Genomic DNA, 14474 nt, shown 5'->3' on the forward strand with positions numbered 1-14474 from the left:
AATGAACAGTTCTCAGAACTGTGGGACAATTGCCTACGTACACAGGAATTGTTCAATTTTTCCCCTTGCTTGGCTGAATGATAACAAATGATCGACTTTCAATCTTATGCCGCAAGTCAGTGAACTGTTCGAATTAAAGAGTCTGTTAACTGAATTCAACAAGTAATTTCCAGATTTTTCTCGAAGACTATCTTTATTCCTTTCACTGAAATGATTCTAAGCGTTACATGGTTAGTTTTGTCTTCTCCTCGGCTAATTACTTTGTCTCGGTCAAGAGGCTGGTACGAGTTACATGCACTGCCTCAGGGCGACCTTGATACCAGTCAGAGGGATGGTAACGGAGGCTGTTTCGGTACAGATGAGACCGTCACGGCAACCACACTTGTGCAAGTGCTGAAAAAAATCAATCAAATAATATTATTGGTTATAGTTATTATAATGAAATGATAATGAAACGATAATGAAAATAATAAAAATGACAAATATGGATAATGACATGATTTCGAGTGCAGTTTGGTGTGAATAAGTGCGAGTAAATTTTTTAAAGACGAAAACATTGCACGATACCGTAAGGTGAGTGCAATTTGTAGTCCTAAAAATTTACAAAGCTTATCTTTTACATTAAATTGCACAACGAATCATGGCATTACTTGCTAATAATTTAAAAGAAAAATCATTACATTAAGTCAAGAAAAACGAAGTTTTGACAGCACACAAGCACTATTTGTAATATACATCGTTTTACAAATTCAAGGAAAAATACACTCGTTTTCACCCAATCAGAGGCGCTTATTTTTTTTTTTTTTTTTTCATTTATATTATGGTTATGACAACAGTGATGATGATATAGATAATTTTGATAATGATGCTGGCATTGCTTATAATTATGAGTCTGATGATAATAATAATGATAATAAGAACAATACCGATAGTAATAATGATGAGGCTCTTGACACTGCTCATAATGATATTAATAATAATAATGATAATAATAGTTCTAATAATACTAATAATAATGGCAGACGCTAATAATTACGATCAAAAGGATAACAGCAAAAATATGGATAGCGATAGCAAGATTGTTAATGATACCCCACCGATGTTATTGCCTTTATTACGACTGGACTACAAGAAATAACGTAAACCTTCATTCTTCAACTAACCGTTAAATAACATGTGAAGTACTTCGGAAGTTTTGGAGAGCATATCTTGCTCAATAAGCAACACTGGTCTTCTCTGCAGTCAATTTGAGTTGTACATCTCTGTTTTGCAAAATAATAGTAACATTTTAGGAAATATACGACATTTTTAAAAAACATACAAAGCACAAAGTTGTCTAAATTGAACTGAAGATGACAGAAGAACTGTCGAAATATGTTTTTAAAAAATGTCATATTTTTTCAAACTCGTGACATATTTCCATATCTTTTGGCAATAGTAACATTCGTGCAGCACCAAGCTTTAGACATGAAAGAAATATGTTGTTATCACTTGGTGCATATAGCGGGTTGAACATCCCTTGATCTTATTAATCAATTAAACGCAACTGAAACTGTAACAATTCACGACTTATGCTCGTGCCTTTCACGTGCTCGACGCTTGTCTAGTGTACTTCATGACCTTCCTTATTTTTGTTTTAGACTGGTTTACAATCCTAACAGGAACAGAGTCACTAGCTATATGTGATTCTATGGTTAACCCAATTATTTCAATTAAATCCCCCTACCTTAAATAATCCATTAAACAAAAAACGTTTCTTCTTCATGGGAGCCACAGCACCTTCCCCGTCAAGATCGACTGTTTCCACTTCTATCTCTATCCCTTCTGGCATGCACTTTTTGACGTCCGTCATTTGTCCTTGGTAGATCAACTTTTTAGTCAGAACACAGGACAGACCGGTTTGACAGCTGCAGTCTCCCTCCTGGTACAAGAATCACGTGACGTTGGTGTAACTAATACGTTATGAACTGAGACACAGAGAGACACCTGCACTAACAGCCTCGAGGACCAAAATCCTATGCAACACAACAATCTTACAGACCTTGAGGCAGAAGCTTTGCTGGCGGAATAAGAGCGGTGGGACGGGCTGTAATGCCCCCCTCCCCTTTCTTACGACAATCTGGGAGGAAGAGCCACCTCACGTAATCTTTTAGCTTCTAATCGAGGTTCTTAGAATTAAGTAAAGGCGAGAGTTTTCTGGACCAATCACCAAGTAGAGTTTAAGCAGAACCAAGGAATCCCGGATTACTTTCGACGCTCAACTGAAGATTTCTCTAAGCCATTGACGTGACTAAATGAAGTGACTACTAACATTACTACCATAATTATTTATCAACACCATGAAGAGAAATGTATTTTGAGCTCACCTCTCTGTTACAGGCTGCAAGTTCAGGAAGATTTGAGCATCCCTGAAAGAAACACACGCATCTAAATTGACTCTTCAAAGAAAGTTCACAAAACGCGTGATTTGGTTAGGGATATGAGTTAGTAATTCTCTTCATTCTACTGAGAGGGAAAAGATAGAATATTAAAAGAAATGAGACGTGTCAAATTTTGGAATCTCACCAGCAGACTAACAGTGGCACAGAGGCTCAGGAAAATGAAGATCTTCATGGCTTGAGTTTGAGTGAATGGAACTTGAATCGCTCACGATGTAGAAGCTATGATCTTGATGAAACAAATTGTGACTAGAGGCCCTCGCGCCCTGCTCTTAAAGTTTCTGAGAAAAATTTTGAAGTGGTATGTTTTGCAATTTACCTCGAGGAGTGCAAAATGAGGCTAAGTATTTCAAACAGCGCGTTTAAACGAAAATGAAACGAAGCGTGTTGAGTAAAGCAGTTTAGGAGACAACACTTAGTGTGTTAGTGTTAGATAATTTTGAATGTTCGCAGAAAGGAGCTCTTAACACAGTGCAAAGTTGTTCAGCTGCAATGCCAATTTAGTCATGTCTGATTTGTGCTGAGTCCTCCAGGGTTTTAGCCGCCACACCGCTGAGTCGAAAGGTTTTGCTTAGGGTTAAGCCACGTACAGCGAAACCATTGGTCGACTTTCGATTAAGGGGTCAGCGGAAGAACAGGTTGGGTGGGGGTCTTTCTTATTCTTTCACAAAAATATTTACCTCGATTTAGTCGGTTTCTCTAAACCTCTTGAGTACTGTTTTGGGTGGCTTACCGAAGTTTTTTATAATCGAAAATCTTAAAAAAAAAACAGATGAATCATTAATTTTTACTAACTTTAATAACTACATCTTTTACGCTAAGAATGAAAGAAAAAGCAGATAAAGACATGAAGATAACTTGTCATTAGAAAAAAAAGAAACGTCCTCAATAGGCATTGATACTTTGAAAAAGTGTACTGCACACGTAAAATTACAACCACGGATTTCAGTAACTGGCTTAAACAACCTAAGGCGATACAAAGGTTATCGTGCAAAGGATTTGTCGTCCTAATATACAGGCGGATGTGCCTGTGCTGTAGAGATGAATACTTCCTTACAATGTTTTTGTTTTTCTAGTCTTACGACACATCAAATAATGCTATTATGCGTGGATATGATGGAAATCCCTTGTATGGTATCAAGGTTTCCACTCATTGCCAGAAATTAGGGTCAAGATGGCGGTCGTGCGTGCGCATTAAGGCCATAATGGCTGCGAATTCGTACAAGGAAATGTATGGAGATAAGGAGACTTGTTCAAATATATCGATTATGAGCTTACGGGTCTTCGTTGCCCGACTCGAATCATGTTAAGTGCTGTGTAACCTTCGCATCTGGGTTAAAAATGGCTAATTAGAAGCAAGTTTAGTTACTTCCCGAAGTGGCCACTTTCATCTCTCGTTGTACGTTCCATTTCTCCATACATTGTCTTAAAATCTTGCCGAAGTCATGCGGAATACTCGTCCATTAGAGTATCAACTCTTCAATGAAGTAAATTTGCACGACTCGATATTACCTCTGCGATGTAAGATGTTTCTTAGACAGTCGTAAAAAGGACGATTTCTGAAGTGCAAAAAACTTCCAAAGGCGCATTATTTCCCTCATATTTCAGCTACACTACTCAACAGACACTGATATAGTGAACCATTAGGTTTATTTTGCATGTTTCGGCCGAGCACCAGCGTACAATAATGAAGAAACACATAGAAAAAACTGTTGCATTCTCGGTAATCGTTACCAAAGCACACGACAAAAAGACATACCGAGAGCTTAGCAACCACTAGCAAACATCGTGGTTAGAACGGCGGCCAGAAAAAACCTGCCATAAAAAACCCCGTAGGAAGAAAGAGACAGGAAATCTGGGTAGGAACCAGGCCCAAGCTCACGCAACCTTCCTACTAGGCTATATGCATACTTACAAAAAAAAAAAATAAATAAACTTAGCAATAGCTGAGGTGTCGGCCTAAAATGATTGCCCACATGCAATCACAAGCTTTAATACTCGTATCACTATACCCATAATGCATCTATACTCAAGGGCCCAGGCCCTTGTCCTGTTGCTCTCGTGCCGCAGAAATATTTAATTTCCGGCTTATTCGTTGGCACTCAAACGCCAGAAATTCCATTTTTCCATCGGCAGTCTAGTAATGGACGCCATATTTGCGAATGACCCATTTCGGTCGTACACGGAAAAGAAAAAGCTTCACAACTCCAAACTTCACCCAGTCGCCATTTTGTTTGTTGTTAAGTCGACAGATGTTTCACGGGATATAATTTAGGTTCCAGGCTCTCAAAAATCCTCTATTAGCAATACCAGGCTTGGTTTTAATGAGAGTAAATACGCGGGAAAAATTAAAAACAAACCCATCTGGTATAGCTTTGCTTACAGCATATAAAAACAAAATGTCCGAGATTCTTGAGAGTTACAAAAAAAATAAAGCGATTAAGAGTGTGTCTCTGTAAAAGCGGTCCGGTCGATTTTGCTCGACACACAGATTTCCCTCATTTCTTGTGTGTTGTAAGACATTCATGTGCCTATACTAAAACCACAATCCGTTTGATCGGATCTCTTTATTTTTCAAAGTTTTACGGAAATGAAATTTCACTCGAGCGAAGGCCTGTCGTGACACTTTTCAAGACTTTAATTTGAGACAACTTTGGAGGACAATTTAAAAAAAAGTACGGAACTCAGCAAAAAACAAATACCACAGCCATGTATATTTATTCTATCTTATCCATCGAGGCGACTTTCGTGAACATCACATTTCAATCAAAGAAACAGGAAGACTTGAATGACACCTTATCAGTTCGCTTAAGTCACACACGCGAAAACCAATAAAATTTAAGGTAAATTTTTGAAAAAGTGAGGCGTTCTTTACTGATCTAACTAACATGGCTAGGAAGAATATGCCATAGAAAAGGTAACTACAGAAAAAAACTTTGCGGTACGACCTTTAGGAAAACTTTATAACTCCACGAACTTACCTGATTTTTGGCAATCTCCAAGTTTGGCCGCCATTTTGAAGGACTTGTCAACATGAAGCGTAACAGATATAAACCAAGCAGGTAGATCTAAAACCATCTGAAATACATACGGAAGCAATTCAAATGAACTTTTCTTTCAATTCAAGCGGTAAAATTTGCAATTGTTTGTTAAAGTTACCATTCCTACATTTGCAAGCGACCATTTCTTCCAACAATTCAAACACTACAACTAGTGTTCGAATTCCCCTCGTCGATTCCACCATAAGAAATAACGTGTGTCACCCAAGCTTTGACTCGAATGTGAAGTACGAATCACATAATACAACTGTTTCATCTTCGAGACAATATCATCCTGGTTTTTTTATTTTCTGATCGACAAGAACAGTGATCACGAAGCGATTGCCATGTTTACCTCATAAACGAACCGCTGACCAGCCGCTAAGTGAAAACAGTACGGCTCAGTGGTGAGGGGGAGGGTGTGGGGTGGGTACGGGCAGATTATCAGAAGACTTTTGGGAACATTCCAATATATTCATTAAAGCATCATAATATGCATTACGATTCTCAGTCTTTGTGCAAAAGCATGCTTTGTGTTGCAGATCTAGACAACTTTTGTTTTACTCCGGGTATTCTTTCTCTCTTTAAATACATTTCGTTTCAAAAAGGATCGGCATCAGTTCATATATTTATGAACAAATCTTTAGCATGTACTGTAAATAAATGTGTTCAGATAATCGAGATAACCATTGAACCTCTTGTATCGCATCAGTGGTAAAGTTTCTTGCCTTTGCTCAACTTCGAGAGCGTGGAGCGGCAAAGACGCGACACACGAGTCACCAATCTCGCGGCTTCTCCATGCTCACAGGATACGCGTGACCTCACTATATTTAAGAAAAATAAGAAACTGCTCGCAGTCTGTATTCTGTTAAACTATTTCATAGGAGTGACGTGAGTCTCTTCAATTGAGTGAGAAAGTCACAAACCCATTCTTTGCCTAGCGGGCGTAACCACAGACCACTCATGAATTGCTCCCTTGGCGCTGAAATCAGTGAAATCGTATCGAGTATACAAAGTTAGAGCGAGTTCCTTTAGACCGCCCGAACTCGTATCGCGTTGGGATCAATTATAAGTACAGGAAGAAGTCTTAAAATCTGCTAGATAAATTTGTTTCATACTTTCTGAGAAGTTAAAGAAATTCGGGAGCTTTCCTACAAAGAAACTAAAATGGTAGGTAACCGACTTAGTTTTTCAGATAATTTACAATAACTGAATATTTGAGTGTCTGTTTGCGAACCTTACGTCTTGCCCAACAATATAGTTGCAAAGATGTTTATAGTTTGCCCACACGATTAAGCTCTATTCTTGTAAGCTGTCATCGTTTCAAAAACACCACGGCAACGGAAAACCTTTCCGAGCCTCCTTAAACACCGTTGTTGTCCAACCACACCTGTATTGTTTTTAACAGAGAACACTTACGTCCCATTTGCCCAGTGGTTGTTTTGATGACATTCAGGCCACACCTCATAAACATGACGGACGGAAAATGCGTGCACTGTAAGTACCTCTGGTTGTCCCATACAAAGCCTTAGAAAATTTTTCTAAGGGAAAGGGGATATATAAGCTCCTCCCCTTTTCCGAGCGGAGGAGCTTATTTAGCCGGCCTTTTCCATGTTTTTGTATATACAAGCGTGGTACACCAAACATTCGGTTTACTTATAAAACTCTTTGTCGTTGTCGTATGAAAAACAATGGACAATAAATTTGAAAATGAAAACGGAACAGGAATATAGAGGCAAGACCGATACAACGTAGATAAGTTTTAAGACGGAGCACTATATTTCGGCTGGCCAAACCAGCCTTCTTCAGGTGCCTGAAGGAGGCCGAAGTTCTTCTAGTGCCTGAAGACGTTGTATCGGTCTTGCCTCTATATTTATATTCGTTACTTTGGGCCGATTAGATCATGGCTGATCCAACGTACAAGAGTAGGATTATCGCTCACGGTTGCTTGCTGAACATTTCAAGAAGAATAGGGTTTAGTGATAAAAGGTCAGATCGATTAAAGTTATGAGCTGAGACTAACATGATTCACTTAACAATTTTATGTCGAGCTTATAAGTAGAAAACACTAAAAATTGTACATTGCTAGTTTTATTAACGCCATACGTAAATGACATTGGTTACTTACGTATGATGCACGATCCTCGCAGTAGACAGCGCTATTTAAGCAATTGCTTAAATAGCGCTATCTACTGCGAGGATCGTGCATCATACGTATCTAATACCGCAGTTCAAAATATATGAACTTCATATATTTCATTGTATCTGATTTATCACTTTCACGGGTTTATTAAGAATCAACTTAACGGCCTGCTCCCAGTTGGTTTGTTAGCTCAATTGGTAGAGCGCTGCACTAGTATCGCAGAGGTCAGTGGTTCGAGTCCCGTACAGGCCTGATTTTCGCTATTGCTTAAGTAGCGCTATCTACTGCGAGGATCGTGCATCATACGTATCTAATACCGCAGTTCAAAGTATATGAACTTCATATATTTCATTGTATATGATCTTAGGGGTAAAAGTGTTCATTATGCCACCTGGTTAGCTCAAGTGGTAGAGTGCTGGACTGCTGTGCGGGAGGGAGGTTGAGGGTTTGAGCCCCAGACCAGGGGAGTAGGGAATGTAGTTCCCGGTGTTGTGGTCTGGCCTGGTTATTGAAATTGGGGGCATCTATTAAAATTAGTCTTCACAAAAAATTGTAAACTGCTGCAAGCAGTCTGTGAAGTCCACCATGAAACAATTTGATGTGCATTTGATCATATCCCAATGTTAATTTGCACAATATAAATATTTAATTGCTATTAATTATATTTACTTAAGGTGGCCTCATTTCTCTGTACCTTGTGTGGATCAGTAAGAAAGTCAGGATGATGCAGAACACCACAATTATGCGGTGCCGCCAATTCCCATTCCACCACTATCACCTAGCTCTGGAAAACCCTTTCTGCTCCAAAATCTAATTTTTATTTTTGGCAAAATCAACAGGAACCATCTGCAAGAAATCAAACGGCCAAGTTACTCCAAATCAGTATTGAAAATAGATCACATATTTTTATCTATTATCGTGGTTTACCTCAAGTCAATCTAGAGCCCTTACTGTCTTACAGTCTTTACTTGTGCCAGGGAGCTCTTTGCAGAAGAGCTCAAGGATGTGCCATTGAAAAAGTGATGGAGACTACAAAATCAAAATCATTTGATCTGAGTCATCTGTCCAGTCTCCAGTTTCCCATCTCCACCAGTGAGCATCCTTGAACTTCATATCGTATTCCAAACGTATCCTATCTTGACTTGCATTGAAAAATTTCTTTACTTTCTTTACAAAGTGTGTCTTACTGTAAATCTGTAAGAATCATACAATAATATAGGCTTATTACTGAGTAATGGAGTCTGAAGAGGTGAAGGTTCACAATTATAACCTCTCATACTTTGGGAGCTTGAGGAAGAAGCAATCAAAGATACTTTGAAACCAAGTCTGTCAACACTAGTTTGAAAGCAGAAAGCAAATAAGAAATTATCAGAGGGCACCAGGTTATTGCGGACACCATGTTGTTTTGTTAGATTATGCCCACAACTGGTAGTTGTTACGCTAATTTCTTGGATTGTTTGGGTCAGGTTTTTGTGTATGACTCATGTATAAGTCAAGGGTGATTTCTTGAGCTGATATTTTTGGTCAAAAAAGGTCGATTTATACACAGGGAAATACGGTATTCAGTTAAAATGTCTTAAGTTTGCACAAGCCTTTGAGCATTTCCACAGGAAAAATGGGAAGGGGCTGCTACAAAAATTTCTTCCACAGTTTTTCTAATAGTGGAATTGTTTACTTCTTCATCAGAGATTTATTTTAATCAATGTAAAATGAAGTAAAAGTTGCTGCCTTAAGGCTGAAAGGACTACCCAACAGTTTGATTAACAAATTCTCATTATGAGTATCATGAGAATGTTTAGAGAACAGTATGGAGAATATGCATACTGACATTAATTTTAACATATGAGGCATGACCAATGCAAGCAAAAGGGACCTTACAAGGTTAAACTTGGGTTTCAAGATGGCATCAAGAATTACAGCTTCCCCTACTTTTGTCATTCACCACCTCCCGGTTAAGCTCAATGGATAGAGCGCTGGACTAATGTGCGGGAGGTCAAGGGTTCGAGCCCCGCCCGGACCAACACTCAAAGTCTTAAAATAATTGAGAAGAATATGCTGCCTTTTTATAACAGCTAGAAATGGTTAGATATTCTAGTCTTCTCGGATAGGGACGAATAAATGGAGGTCCCATCTCCTGCAGGGTTAGGGGTAGGAGACGTTAATTTCCCATGCACGAGATTACTGTGTGTTGGATGTCCTCCCCTGGGGTGGGATGGGTGGGTTGTTGTCTTGCATTTCATACATGAGCCTCTGGCTCGGGCAATATGGGTAACCATGCCCCACGTAAAGGCATTAAACTTTGATTTGATTGATTCCTTGCAAAATCTTTGATAGTGTTCAGAACTTGTAAGATTTTCAGAAATTTGGGTGATGCGATTGACTAGATCATTACTACAAGAAAAGACAATTAAAAGTGATTTTTTAAAAAGTTAAACAGCCTGATAACCACCCTCTGAGGTAAGCTTACTGTAAGAAAAGAACAATTTAACCAACAAGCTTAGACGTAAAAACTGCCAAATGCCCAAGATAAACAGAGAACATTATACGTATGATGGACGATCCTCGCAGTAGATAGCGCTGCGATTTGTAAATAGATTAATTTTGAAATACAACCTTTTATGATATCTTATGCCAGATACAGTATATGTAACTAGTTTTTCAGATTTTTAATCTTTTTACTATTATAATGTAGCTGAACTTTTAATCCTTTCATCCTGTAACATTAGATACATATTTTATATCTAATGAGCAATGAAGGCATTTATTATTATTATTATTATTAATGAAGATTAGAAAAATTGCATGCATTTGACACTGGAATTTGGCAGGCATAAATATGATATGATGTACATTATTTGCTACGTAGCAGTTCACCCCCTTAAAAATCCTATCATATCCCCAGAACAATTTCCATAAATGGTGTCTTTGATACGATCCATCAAGTCCTTCTTGTTCAAGGAAGATTCAATATTGAAAGAAGCAGGTGGGACTAGTGCTTCATCATGTTGTTCTGCTGAAGATTGGCCTCCCTGTGACTGACAGTCACATCAGAGGATTCCTTTTTGTTTGCATTTTGTTTTCTGATATCACTGACTGTAGATTCTTGTTCAATTGGGTTGTTGGCACAAATAGGCTGTTACAGAGATTGAAGTGATAAATTTTAAAAATCACAAAAAAACAAAAGGATACAGTTAGCCTATTGCTTCATTTGATGACAAACAAGGCTGTCACCAACTGTAAAGAAATGTCCTCCACTAGGGGAATGGGGAGAATGATCTGCATTGGCATTTAAAATACTAGCTGGGCCAGGTTGTTCAAAACACAATTAACCTACACTGGAGTTAGTATAAAAAATTTAATTTACTTTTAGTAGCTTTGCAAAGGAATTTTTCATTTGCATTTTTTTCTGTCAGATTCGAGAAATTTAAAACCAAGGTTAACCTATGTTAGATCAATGTTAACCCCCTTTTGAACCCCCCTTACAAAATGGATTTTGGAATTCCTAGGATTATCCACATATTCCTAAGTATTTATTTCTAGGAATTCCTAGGAATAAGAGGTGAGTTTTCATGGTAAATTCTGAATGGAAATTCCCAACTGCAACCACTCTGGTTCTAAAAATCTAGAAATACCCAGATATTCCAAGTTCATAGCCAACAGGACTTGGATTTCTAAGCAATTCCTAGGAATTCCAACTCAGAGCACCAATCACTTCCCTGAAAGACTATAAATCTAAAAACTTGCCAGAAATTCCTAGGAATTTACAGGAATTTCTAAGAATGTTCAAGAGTTACTGGGAATTTAAGGAAAACTTTGAGATAACTAAATATAAAATGAATACATGCATTAACTTCCAACTAAAAATTCAAATAGTCAAATGAAATTTATTTACATGTTTAACTCTGGTTTAGATGTAAAATAATTTCATATTCTATGGTATATTAACATCAATGTGTAGTAATATTACAGTGAAATTTGATTTATTTTTCCTTTCTTGAAAACTTCATAAAAACTATACTCGATTACGGCTATTTATTTAAAATAGTCCTAATCAATCATTCAATTTGGTTTGACACAAATTGTGAATAAAATCTGTTGATTCCTTTCCGTGAAATGCATTAAACTTGAATTATGTTTATTGCAATTAATACTATCAGTCACAAAATGATACAAATGGTATTTACATGTACCCTTTCCTGTGAGAGTCAGGCTTTGACTTAATTTTTTGTGGTTGTAATTTCTTTGGATAAAACACTTGTGTGTTAGCATTCAAATGTAAGCTGCCAAGCAGTATTTTCATGTATACTGTTTGTTTTTGTTGATTAGAACTGCAAATTGAAATTCAAAGATTTCTACTCAATTTTGACCCAACAATCTTGGGAGTGAAGCTAGGGCTTAATAACAGTTAAATAATTGATTTTTCAATCAGAATCGTGTTGTAACTGCAACAAAAAGTTGTAATAAAGATATCCTAAACTGCAGGCTTAGCAGCTGTGTCTTTTTTTGCTGGGGTCGCAGCTTGTCGAACGTGACTAAAATAATCCTGAAACCTTTACCTTACGGATAGATTTGATTCATTTTTAAGCGTAAGCTTAAGAAACTGTCGCATGCAACTGACCTATTCGATTCTCAGTTTTGATCACGTACTGAATATCGCAATTTATACTCACCACCAACTTTCAAAATCGTAGCTTTATAAATGGCCGCGCGACCCTTGTTACTTGTTTGTACCACTATGTAGTCGATATGTGAACTGTTGTCCCTTCTTTTAACTCCACGGCCCAACCACTCGCTTTTCATCTAAAACACTCACGCTGTTCTCGTCTTCCCATCGAACGACAGTTAAACCCATCTTTTTAAGGGATGTTGTTTTAAGCTAATCAGTCAAGAACAGAAATAACGACGTTCAAGCGGTCAACAGATGAAAAGTACATTCAAAGATAAGCGCTAATTTCTGTTTGTGATCACGGGCATGATCACGTGTATATTTTGGGAATTGTCATTGGTTAGTTAAGAGAGTCCGCTGGCTCGCCCTATTGCAGTCTCAAGAGAAGCGTGCAGGATTTGAAGATTATAAAACATCCTGACTTCTCTGAACGTTGCTCTGCATTTTGGACGATGGATACCCTCGGATCCACGTTGTGACGTTGATATGAATAATGATGTGAACTCACTTTATGTAGAAATAATCGACAAGAATCGAACGTACTACAAATGCACGATTTGGGGCAAAAAGTTGTCGAGGAAACAAAGACTCAGAACCCCCATGAAATGTGTACACAGCAAAGGTGAGGAATGACACAAGACAATCACAATTTTAAATGTGATTACAAACGTATCGAATTTACCTTGTTTCAAAAAAGACTTAGAAAAAAATCCAAATTTTGAAAACAAAGACTACTAGTCTCTGCGGAGTTCTATTGTTATCGCTATTGTTTTCATGACAATGACAATAACTTTATTTATACTTGAATTTAAGATAGCAAATACATGCTAATATCTCCAAGTTAAATTATCTAAATTTAAAATATTTAAAATTAATCTAATTACTAACTATCTAAATACTATCTATATATAAAATGCAAAATATAATTCTAAAGCAAAGGATATTAAAATATAATTTCTAAAACAAGATGAAAACTAAGTAAAATTTATTCTACAGGTCGAATTTCAATTTAGAAATTTCGGATTTAAATTGACTTAATTCGTGTAGCAGTCTTATGGTATTGGGACGAGAGTTCCATAGCTTACTACCCTGATAGGCCAATGAGTGGAGGCCATAGCAAGTGGTATTAACCCTGGGTACCATAAGAATATTATCTCCCCTCAGATTAAACTTGCAGTTGCTTAAAGTAAATAGCCTAGAAATATACTCTGGAACCAACCCATGCAAAGCTTTAATGTTAAAATATTATGAATTCTTCTATTAAATAAATTAGGATGCTTAATACGCAATAATAATTCCTCATACGAGCTCTTATTATTATTGTAAATAAAGCGCAACGCACACTCATTAAGTTGTTTCAATTTGTTAGAATTACCATTTCTGCAATGATGCCATACAATAGAGCAATAATGTAAGTTAGGCAAAAGATAAGCATTATATAATTTAATCTTGGCATGGATGTTATTTAATTTCTTATGTCTTTGTAAAACTTGAATTTGCTTGCTAACTTTCTGTGCTATGTTACCTATATGCATGTTCATTAAACTTTTAAGTTGTGATCAAGGTTACACCCAGAAGCTTAACACCCCCCACAAAACTGATCTCCTGTCTCCCAATGGAAAAACAGGGTATAGTTGTGTCATTGCTCTTACCCAGCCACATGTTCCACCAAAGCGTCTATGATTTGCCATATTCAATTTCAGTGAAAAGTTACAGAACATTTTTGAAATAGGATAAAAAAAAAGTGGATTGATCGTACAAAAATCGCTGTGGACAAAAACGGATTTAGAAATAAAAAATTTGGAGACACGCATTTGTTGTTTAAATCTTAATAATATACATGAAAAAATTTCTCAGTTCTGATTGGTTAAGATGAATGCAGTTTTCAGTGAGTTCAGTGCAGAAAAGAGTTAATTCAGTGCAGAATAGGGTTAATTCAGTGCAAAGAAAGAAACAAACCAGACATTCTGATTGGTCAGAACGTTTGGTCAATGTCCATGTCAAGGTCAATGTCAAGGCCATTTTCAAGGTCAAAGTCAAGGTCAATGTCACTTGCAGGGTTTGAATAAATTATTTTTGCACGTGATGCACGCGCTTTTCTTCTGCATAGTTATGAGAAGCTACCTCGTATTTTTTCAAGTATATTATTGATAGATAATCACATAATTTTCTTGTGCAATTTGGAATAA

At 37.2% G+C, this 14474-nt stretch overlaps 1 protein-coding gene and 1 pseudogene across 4 annotated transcripts; both read right to left on the reverse strand.

The window, feature by feature from the left end:
- Window positions 1–14474, reverse strand: part of LOC111342745 (ATP-dependent DNA helicase Q1-like) — a 172765-nt pseudogene that overhangs the window by 110889 nt on the left and 47402 nt on the right.
- LOC111318842 (uncharacterized) lies at window positions 115–12560 on the reverse strand. 4 transcript variants are annotated; one of them, XM_088749987.1, is made up of 9 exons: window positions 12290–12560; window positions 8547–8813; window positions 8314–8465; window positions 5420–5516; window positions 3119–3194; window positions 2367–2408; window positions 1727–1921; window positions 1164–1262; window positions 115–393 (listed from the first exon to the last, which is right to left on the reverse strand). In XM_088749987.1, exons 7-9 carry the CDS (start codon window positions 1850–1852, stop codon window positions 289–291), a joined length of 330 nt encoding a protein of 109 aa, XP_088606113.1. In that variant the 5' UTR covers window positions 1853–1921; window positions 2367–2408; window positions 3119–3194; window positions 5420–5516; window positions 8314–8465; window positions 8547–8813; window positions 12290–12560; the 3' UTR covers window positions 115–288. The 4 variants fall into 4 exon arrangements, with proteins under 4 accessions (XP_088606113.1, XP_088606112.1, XP_088606111.1 ...); XM_088749986.1 differs by having other exon boundaries at window positions 5420–6300; XM_088749985.1 differs by lacking the exons at window positions 8314–8465; window positions 8547–8813; window positions 12290–12560 and adding an exon at window positions 5598–7626.

The sequence above is a fragment of the Stylophora pistillata genome, chromosome 2, assembly GCF_964205215.1.
Source record: "Stylophora pistillata chromosome 2, jaStyPist1.2, whole genome shotgun sequence".
NCBI lineage: Eukaryota > Metazoa > Cnidaria > Anthozoa > Scleractinia > Pocilloporidae > Stylophora > Stylophora pistillata.